A 9,804-nucleotide genomic window follows, 5' to 3' on the forward strand; every position below is an offset into this window, starting at 1 on the left:
AAATAAAAAACTGAAGGGCGCTAACCAGGTATTTCTAACATTAACTTTTTAATGTTTGTGAACTTTACTCTGAGTTAATCAAAGGATATTTTCAACCAGAGCATTAATTGTTCACAAAGCTTTATTTTTGAGTACCGCAAGAAAATACAGTAAGGCGACAGGTACTTAAAGCCATTCAACACTGATTGATGGGCTAACCTCGTGTTGTTTTTCCTTCGAGAGAAAAAATATATACATGACAAATAAAAAGCAAGGAAGCTAAATATTAGCTTGGCATTTGCATGAGTGTTTTGACTCACGGTTTTAGTTCCAGTTTACCCTCTTGGCTCAATGTTGGCATGAGACATACTAACTCGATCCTGATTTTGAGTGCGGGTCCACACCGGTTCAGATGATCGTGCGAACCGCAGTGACTATATGTGGAAACCTGCTGCCAGAAATGCTCAACTTGGGTTCGGTCGCACCATGAGTCAGCTGCTAGGGACTGCCTGCCCCCGGCTCCTGTATTTTCTATCGATGCTTCTTCATCTGCGCTTTGCGTGGCAAACTCGGCATCGGAATTTAGCACCGACATTTTAAAATCTGAACGATTCCGTGAGAACCGGAAGGATAGTCCCGGTTCCGCTCGATTCTCGCTCATCAATACCCAACCCAAATCAGGAGCATCAACTGAAAGAATGAGTTGAGTTTTTGCGAATGCGAATTGCGTGTACAATCGTGACTGGACGCGATGGTGTCAAACCATTTGACGGTTGCTTTGACTAAATTTGGATGATTCTTGTGCACCTGTAATGTTGTTAACGTACAGATTGTTGACAAATGAAGCGCCTCACCTTGGTCTGCGACTGAGAGGAGATCGTGACTGTGGGTGCGGGCTCTTATGACTCCTGGAACGGGAAGTGCACGAGTCATTGTTGTTGCGACACCTGTAGGGGTGGAGAATAAAAGGGATCTATGAAATGACGATGATTTTAAGCATGCGAAAAATTTTTTTTTCAAAAACCTTCAGAGCAAATTATGCTACACTCCTCGGGTTTCGGATGCTTCATTATTGAAGCGCTGCTGAGGAACGACAACGTGAATTATGCTAGACGAGAAATCCGCAAAGCCGCTTTGGAAGGATGCAGAATCTCTTAACTGGAGAGATATGAAGAAAACACATCAAGTGTTCCTGTTCTCTTCTGTTCTGCTGTGGCCTAGTATTTTAGGGAAGCTTGTCAGACTGTGATTGAATTGCCTTGAGACTATTATTGGATAAATGCGCCAGCACGTTAGCTCGGAGCAAAAAAACAAAACGACGCAACAGAATTGAAGTGACTCCCGTCGGCTCCGTGGAGTAAACTGACCTTTTGGTAATCAGGTAAACAAACTGCATGGGAGTCGAGAACTGAGAGGCACCTACGGCTGACTAACTTCATTTACTCACAACAGACTCGGTTGGCCTCTCGACGGAACCCCACAGAAAGCCTCGACGTACTGATCAAAGAGAACCATGGGAAATGAAGTTCTCACACGCGCTCTGATGACAGGATCTCCTTTGAAGAGGATTTGAGACGACAATCCCAGAGCCTGGATAGTTTTTTTTTCTCTTTCATCTCCGCGCGATGCAAAAAGAGAAGGGGTTCGAGCGTGCCGTAAAAACAACAGCTGCCGCTTAAAACAATAACACTTGCATCAAACGGAAAGAAACGGCATCAGAGGGAACAGAGCGGGAGGGGTGCTAATATTAGGAAGGCGCTCAAAACTCTGTCGAGAGATGAAAACAGTTCAGACAATGCCCCTCTCCTGGGAGCTTTCCCTTTTTGTTGATTCGTCGTTATTTTTTGGGGTGGGGGGGGGAACGCACAATTCAACAATACAAACAGCAATTGATCAGATTGTACACTCGACCCGGTTTCAACGAAATATATGCACATAGACAGAATGAGCCGAGAACAGCGAGAGCTCCAGAAGTCTCCAGGGTTGATCCAGTCTGACACCGACTGATCAGGCTACTAAGCCGGTCCCCCCCCCCCTGCTGATTTCCAAGCCCCATTTAACTGCATGGGTGGGGATCGGCCAAGGTTCAGGCAGAGGAAGTTCATTAGGGAGACTTACCAGGAGGAGGGATGTCGATCAGGCGAGCTGGACAGGGAGCGCCTCCGGTAGCCTGGGGAAGAGCCGCGTGAGCCGGAGTGAGAACGGGAGCGGGAGCGTGACCTCCCGCCAGACCAGCAGAAAGGCCTGTTGGGCGACAGAAGGAGGGACGACGGCGGCGAGACGGAGCCTCGTGATGGGGAGCAGCTCAACGGTGGGGAAGAGGAGGGAGAACACGGGGGGCAGTCAAAGAGTAGGTCCAGAGGGGTGCCCTCCCACGGGTAAAGGAAGCGACTCTCACGTCCTTCGCCCAACTCCAGCTCATCGTGGAGGGACAGGAGCCCCGAATGCGGGCCGCCAGAGCGCGGCAACCTCTGGGAGTCAATCTCTTCTTCCTCAAGGGACGGAGGAGGAGGGTCGACCTGGTTCGCTTTGCCGCCTGGCTCCCTCTCGTCTTCACCCTGACTGTACAGGGCTTGCGAGGGGTTGCCAAAGTGCTTGTTGAGTTCAGCTCGGATTTCCTGGTCGCACAAGAGCTTGCGGCAGAGGGCAGATGAGCAGTCCCGTTGTCCAGGGATCTGGGAGTTCTGGGCAAGGGACTCCTTCCCTAATCCCTGAATGTGAGCTTCATCTCCAGTCGTGGAGGCAAAACTTGTTGATGTTGATGAAGGTGAAGACGATGGGGGCGTGGCTGAATCCTTACATCCGACATGCTGGTTCCCCATTGCGCCTGCTGCCGGCATAGAAGCGGCAGTGGCACCCGGGGTGATTGGCTTTTCCCCTGCTGCGGTCACGGCACCGGCGGCCATGTTGCCGTTCTTCTTTGTGTTCGCCGACGCCTGACAATAGTCATGGTCACTGACGCCACGGGGAGGAGCCCGCTTAGGGTTGCTCGCACTGCGATGCTCCATAAGTCCGCTCCCTGTCGTTTGTGGAGTGACGGGGTACGGGAGGACGGTGGACGCTTTGCTCAGCTGGGCATACAGCTCAGTCTGTTCAGGACCCTTCCTGTTGGGGCCAGGACCCAACTCGACCAGCCTTGCTCTTTTACACGCCAAGGCTGAGGAGGAACATGGAGACAACTTGGTTTTGAGCGATACTTTAAAAGGGTTCTCTTGACTGGCTTTGTGTGGGGGCGTGGTCGGTGGTGTCAGACCTACAGAAAAGGGGGGTTGGGGGGGGCGGGAGGTCAAAGAAAGAAAAACAGGTCTCAAATATACCGCATTCACTTTCGGTGAACTCGAAGTGACTTTATGGACGAGGACAAAGATATGCGTTTGATTAAAATATGCACGTTCACTATGATTAATCCTGATCTCTATTTTATTACAGCCTTGACAGATTAATGTAATGCTTGATGTAACTTAATATGGTGGTGCTGTAATACGGTTGGATTGCCACCCCCCGCCCCTTCCTCAGTGACCTTGGTACGATCTCTTTTGGAGAAGGGGCCGGAGGGGAAACAACACTACTGAGGACGCACCTCATGACCGGGGCAAATGGTCACCGAGAAGAAGTTCCAGCAGGGCGAGCGTGCTCTGAAGAAGAAAACCCCAATGCTCAGGTGTTCTTGTTTTCCATTGAGAATGTACAACGGAAGTACAAGGGGGCAAAGTGACTGTCATTCCTTTCTGATGGGATGTCCCTACAGCTCACGGCCTCCCGTCTACTCCTCCAGCGGTGGTCAGATTTACAACCAGACAGATGGCAGTTATATGGGAAGTCCTGAGATGAGCCCACTTTATAGCACTGTTAATGCACTCACACAAGCGGCCGTCGCCATTACACTCATTCCCAGTTTCCTCCTCTCCTCTAGCCATCTTCCTCTTCCTCCCTCCCTCCCTCCTGTCGGCCATCTTCGACGACATGTTTCCCTCGCACACCGGAGCCAGGCACTCCCCACACGCCTACACTTCTTGCCACTCTTCTTTACCTTTCTTGTAATGCACACCATTCCTCGCTCGCTGCCGAATTGCACCAAATGACGGCTATTAGCATCGAATCCGGCGTGAGAGGAGGCTGCAGAGAGGCAGCTCGCAAAAGGGAACGCGGGAGCTGGATACGCAAATATAGGAGGTTGCTGCATTTGGAATGCCTGATTACATCGGATTATCATGCAGCATGCAAACTTCAAACACCCTAGTGCCGCTCTTCCCCCTCCCCCCTTTTTCTCACATTTGAAACACATATATCGATAAATTATGCAAAAAAAAAAAAGTTTTTAAATAGACACAATGAAGCACCATCTGTGCAAAACAATGCGCACGTACGGTCATAAACTAGGAGCCATTAGCGGTGTGGGTGGGGGGGGGGGCAAAATAAATCTAAATTAGACAAATTTGAGTCTCTCAGTCAAACTTTTGAGTAACGGATGTGGCACAGACACAAACACTAATTGTGTCGTCACTGGAGGGAAAACAAGGCAAGGTTTTATTGTCATCCATCACAAAAAAAAAAAAAAAAAAAGTCACAAGGCGTTCTTGCCGTTAGTGTCGCAATTGCAGCTCGGCTGTCACTTTTTGGGAAGTCAGGAAAACATGCAGCCAACAGTACAAAAGCTGGCATCAGATGCTATGGTTTAGTCAGCACGTAGTATTCATGGAAAGTTCCATTCAAAGGATGACTTGCTTCGAAGGCGGAACGCCACCCCGCCTCCTCTCCCGCCCTGGTTATCAATTACGCCACTGCAATCTTACTGTAGTGGAATGTTACTCTCCGTCCGCAAAGGACCAAGAAGCTTTCACCTTGACTTACTGAGATCTCTATCCATCTCTCTCATTCAGCACTAGCTAATCCCCAGGTTGGAACGAGTGTGAGGCTCAGTAACCCGGAGCTTTACTGAGCTAATAACTTCCCAGCTAATAGCGAATCCTAAAAATTTGCGCCGGAGAGGGAAGTCGGTTCAGAGCCGGTGGTACAAAACAGGCCTCGGGTCAATTCATGCGCGCAGTAAAACCATAAGAAATATTAACCACGTCAAGAGTGGAAGGTTTAGCGTTCGGTTTCAGCATCCCCCGTCCTCGACGCACACACGGTACAAGGTGCACACACGCGGTGAGCCATTTCCACAGCTGGTAAATGAATACCTAAAAGGGGGCCGGTGCGACTTAACCGACTGTACGAGGCAAAAGGACACCGATGCTGACCTTGCGCAAAAGCGGTCGCCAGTGACACGCAAACAGGCAGAAAAATGAAAAACCTTTAGACCAACAAGCAAAAAAAACCCCGATCGTTTGGCTATGATGTGTTTAGCTAACTAAGCTAGCAGTCGAAGAGCATCGACACAATTTCAAGGAAGACTCACAGTTTCTGGAGCAATGGAGGACGGGAGGGCTTTCCTCATAAATCGACAGCCTAATCAATATTCGGGACGTATTAATGTTCGCCCTAACCTTGAACTCTGATGGAACAATCCACATGGGAAAGAAAGCGAAAGAGGAAGCGTCCGCTTACCTGGGGTTCCAGCAATCTCCACACTTAATGTGCATTCAATGGTTTTGCTCTCAAACGGTGATCCCTTGTGGTCACTGGAAGACAAAAAAAAAATAAGCAAGATGTTTTACTCCTCGGGTGATGAGAAGGCTTTCAAAGTGATCTAAGATGTGGAAATGAGTCACGAAAATGCCTCCGATTCGACTCCGTACAGTGCCTTTGTCTGTCTCTTTCTGACCTTTTTGTCTTATTTTCACGTCAATTTTTTTTTCCTTTTTGCCTAGAAGAACGTGGAAAACTTCTCACACTTACTTTGGAGACTCTGGGGTCAAAGGTAGTGGCAAGGTGGTTGGTTTGGCTGCAGAACACAAAGGAGCACGGGAAATTATTGATCTAGTTAGAACACTGTTGGCAGAAGAGAACAGGTCCACATTCTGCAACAATTAAAATATCAAATGTGTTCATCAAATGCACTACAGAAAAAAAAAAACACCCATCCCTGGTTAGAAGACTGAACTACTGTTTGTTTTGTTTTTGTTTTCAGTGTTTTGATGACCCCATTTTATCAATTGATTCTCTCAGGCTAGCCTGTTCACTGTGTGAGGCAGGATGAGGTGATGGCACGTGGGTCACAGGTGTCTCCGTACGGACACGTTTGGAATGGAAAGACATACAGAGACGATGCCACGGACAAGACACAATGGCGGTGGGTGAGCCCCTCCATGGACAAGTCATCATCGCATGCACCAACAGCAGAGGAGGGGGGGAAATAAAGAAAAGGAAGAAAGGAGAGTCAAGGAAGCTTGTGCAGTTGCCCGAGGCTTTGGCCGACTTGTGCTTCGTCCGGCTAAGGGAACGTGGCTTTTAGTGGCTAAAGAGCAGCATCCGGGTTCGGAGGCTAAAATATTCAGCACACTCAGCTCAACCGGCCAACTGTCATCATAAATGCAAGACGCACAGTCGAAAAACAAGGCTCACCCCCCCCTTTTCCCACCCTCTATGTTTTGGTTTCACTCCATCGAAATTGGAAGTAGAATGGTGTCAGTCGTGTTGATGCGCTCAGAATGAGTGTTAGCTTCGAATTAGAATAGCGGTTAGTCGTGACGCCAAACTGGGAATGGTTAGAGCAGGAGAAGGAGAAGAGGGAGCAGAGATAAGGCCAGTGATGGGGGAGGGGGGGATGCAGTCATGATTACCTAACAACAGGTGGTCGTCTGGGTGCTCGCTGAGTGCCTGCCTGTGTGGCTGCCCATGCCCATGTATGAAGCAGGCAGGGGTGGGCTCTGCAATGCTAGTATCTGGGAAGAGGGGGCTCGGCGGGCCTTGCGAGAGCACCGCGGCGGGGCTGCCCGTGACATGGTCATCATCATAGACACCATCAGCAGCATCATCATCATCATGACTCTTATTTTTATGATCATGGTCGACATCCTCCCCAGAGCCTCCCCGGCTTGGCCGCCCCAGCTCTAGTCCAAAGCCCGTTTCTATCTTACGGGGGCTTGTCGCTCGACGCCGCTTTCTAACATCGGTGCACTCTTCCTCCTTCGGTTCGACGCGCTCGGAGCTCTCCCCCGCTAACTTGCCGTGAGTGCCGGTTAAGGGGTTGAGAAGGTGCCCTCGGTAGCGAGCGGGTCTCGGTTTGGTGGTGAGCAGCCGGCTAAGTAAGGGGTGACCCGGCTTTGCTTCCCTTTTCCTAACGGTCACTGTGATGTGTGTACGTTGAGCGCGGTTGGACCCACTCGTCTTTTTTCGAGTGGCGCCGCCGACAGCCTCTCGGCAATGCTCACAGCTGTGACTCACCTCTCGGGGAGGGAGGGAATAAGAATGCATATACCTAATGAACCTAGCGGCGGCCAGGTGGCCCACATCACCTGGCGGCCGTCCTTCCTCGCTGGCTTTAGGGCGAACGCGGCCGCAGCTGTAGGTTCTGTGGCCGACAGAGATAGAGGCGCCCTCCGACTCCTCAACCCCGTCATCCTGAGCGCAACGCTGCCACTTCCCAGCCCCACTACATTCGCCTGCAGCCCGGCTCTCACCTCGCTGGTGATGATGCTGCTGCGGCGGCGGCGGCGGCGGTTGCGGCGGCGCGGCCGACTTCTTTTTGGAGGCGGCGGTGGACGAAGAACAAGTGGAGGACAGGGAGGAGAAGGAGGAGGTGGATGATGAGGACGGCGAAGAGGAAGAGGAGGAGGAAGCGCCGAGGCCCAGGTTGCTCTTGTCCCTTCCGGGGGCGCCGCTCCAGCTGCCCTTGTCGTTGGCTTTGGTGTGGAGCAGGATGTCATCGGTAGCTGTTAAGTACTTTAGCAGCTCTGTGCAAGGCCGTCTCAGAGGGCGGTTTTGTTGGCTGGAGACCCCTCTTGCTTTGCCGTTCCAGGGGCTCTCCGTCTGTTAAAAAAGGGGCACCAAGTCATTCCGAAATGTTAGTACGGTACTCTCTGGACTTGTGAGTTTCATTCAACCTCACTGACCGAAGTCAATCATGTGATGAATTGAAGTACAGTGATCCCTCGCTATTTCGCGGTTCGTTTAGCGTGGCTTCAGCGCATCGCGGATTTTTTCATACATATTCATATATTTATATATATTTTTTTAAAGTCCGCAAAAGGTCCGCGAGAAGCAGCGAAAGTCAGCAAAACAACAGCGAGTCACATGGAGCAACATATGCAGTACTCCATGTATATGTTTACCGTATTTTGTTATTCATAAACTAACCTAACTTATACATGTTTAAATCTATTTGTATACAGCATTAAGTCATGTTAATTTCTTCAAAATTTACTTCTACATGCATGTATACCATTAAATTTGGCCTTATAAATATTATGTACATGTACCTATATGGAGTGGGGGTGGGGGGGTTGCTACTTCGCGGATTTTCGTTTATCGCGGGTAGTTTTGGTCCCCATTAACTGCGATAAACGAGGGATTACTGTAACATTATTCCGCTATTGCTATACCCCCCCCCCCCCCAAAAAAACAAAGCGAGCACAGTGAGCCTCTTTGCCAAGCCGGCACACTTCCACAGGATGACCCCATGCACGCCATCTCCACCGGTGGGGAGGGGCATCCTGCTTAGGTGAGGGTGACATTCCAAAAAAACGTGCTTTGTTGTACTGTGGCACCAGAAATGACTGCTTCATTTCCTCGGCCGAAAGAATAGGAAGAAAGTTCACCCTCCTCTGTGCTCCGTCTCGGCAGCAATGCTCTGTATTCCATCGTCGTTTGAAGCAATTACTCAGAAAACACATTCTGTAAGTTGGGGGCGATGGTAAGTCCACACTCGTCTTCGGAGCGATGTTTATCGGTAGACAGAGAGCTCAAAAGAACAACTCCGGTAGCTGGAGCACAGCAGCTGCCTCAGAGACTAGACGCCGACGCCGGGTGTGAAGTCATCATCTTAATTGCGCGGCCCTCCGAGCGCTGCGCTTGCACGCCGCGTCCTTTGAGACCCTTCGTTCACCGCGCTCCGCGAACGCATGACTCAAAGGCACCGCGCGAAAATGGAATCCGACACTGTGCAAACATAGTGGCGGCGCGAATGTGTGTCTGATCTTTTCATTTTAAGAACAAATTAAGTTGCGCGATATGTGTTTGGACACAAAACGACAACCCGTAGCAAGCGACTCCGTCGTGAGCTCATTCGACGTCAAACGCGACCAGATCTCTGGAATTCCGTCGATGTTTTTCTTCTGACGTGTCCCCATCAAGACGGATAAGTGGCGGAGCTAATGAGAGAACGGTGCCGAAGCCGCGCCTGCAAACCCCAACAGCAATCAGCCTGTTTTCATTACCAGAAGCCCCCCCCCCAGAACCTCCCCCTGGGATAGCAGAGCGGTAGTCTAACATCTTCTAAAGGCGGCGACCAAAACAAGAAAATTGTGAGCGCGAGAGCAGAGCGAGGAAGATTAACTAACATAAAAATGAGTGTGCGTACCTTGACGACAGCAGATGGTGGTCGGATGCGGTGGTTGCTGCTGGCTGCATGGTTCTGTGCCTTGCCACCCGTGTATTGATTATAGCTGAGCTGGGAGTTTGCAGGCGCCAGAAGGAGCTTCTTCAGCTGGACCCAAGCGGCGCAAGGGAGGGGGCGAACGGGTTTGTATTCTCCAAGGGGACTGAACAGACACGCTGGGACGCTCATTAGGAAAGTTAAATGAAGTGTAAGTTAACATTTTAGCGCCAAAAGCCAAGAGAATTGTTCACACGCTTGTGTGTAAAAATAGCCGCACAACGCTAAGAGGCCTGCCTTGCTTCCAAAAGAGACGACTTTGGCAATGGTGAGGGTTGGGGGCAGGG

The 9,804-nt window shown here is 50.4% G+C and overlaps 1 protein-coding gene across 9 annotated transcripts in view; it reads right to left on the bottom strand.

The window, feature by feature from the left end:
* ppargc1a (peroxisome proliferator-activated receptor gamma, coactivator 1 alpha) overlaps positions 1–9,804 on the bottom strand; it is a 36,317-nt gene that overhangs the window by 10,583 nt on the left and 15,930 nt on the right. For 4 of the 9 annotated variants that reach the window (XM_019856144.1, XM_019856142.1, XM_019856143.1 and 1 more), the window contains exons 4-9: positions 9,443–9,568; positions 6,705–7,893; positions 5,821–5,866; positions 5,530–5,603; positions 2,098–3,232; positions 834–926 (exon numbers count right to left, since the gene is read on the bottom strand). In XM_019856144.1, the coding sequence (XP_019711703.1) occupies positions 834–926; positions 2,098–3,232; positions 5,530–5,603; positions 5,821–5,866; positions 6,705–7,893; positions 9,443–9,568 (2,663 nt within the window). The remainder of the gene's footprint in view (positions 1–833; positions 927–2,097; positions 3,233–5,529; positions 5,604–5,820; positions 5,867–6,704; positions 7,894–9,442; positions 9,569–9,804) is intronic. The other 5 variants (XM_019856150.1, XM_019856147.1, XM_019856149.1 and 2 more) reach the window with 2 other exon arrangements.

Source organism: Hippocampus comes, unplaced genomic scaffold (genome assembly GCF_001891065.2).
Source record: "Hippocampus comes isolate QL1 unplaced genomic scaffold, H_comes_QL1_v1.1 scaffold246, whole genome shotgun sequence".
In the NCBI taxonomy this organism is placed as follows: Eukaryota; Metazoa; Chordata; class Actinopteri; order Syngnathiformes; family Syngnathidae; genus Hippocampus; species Hippocampus comes.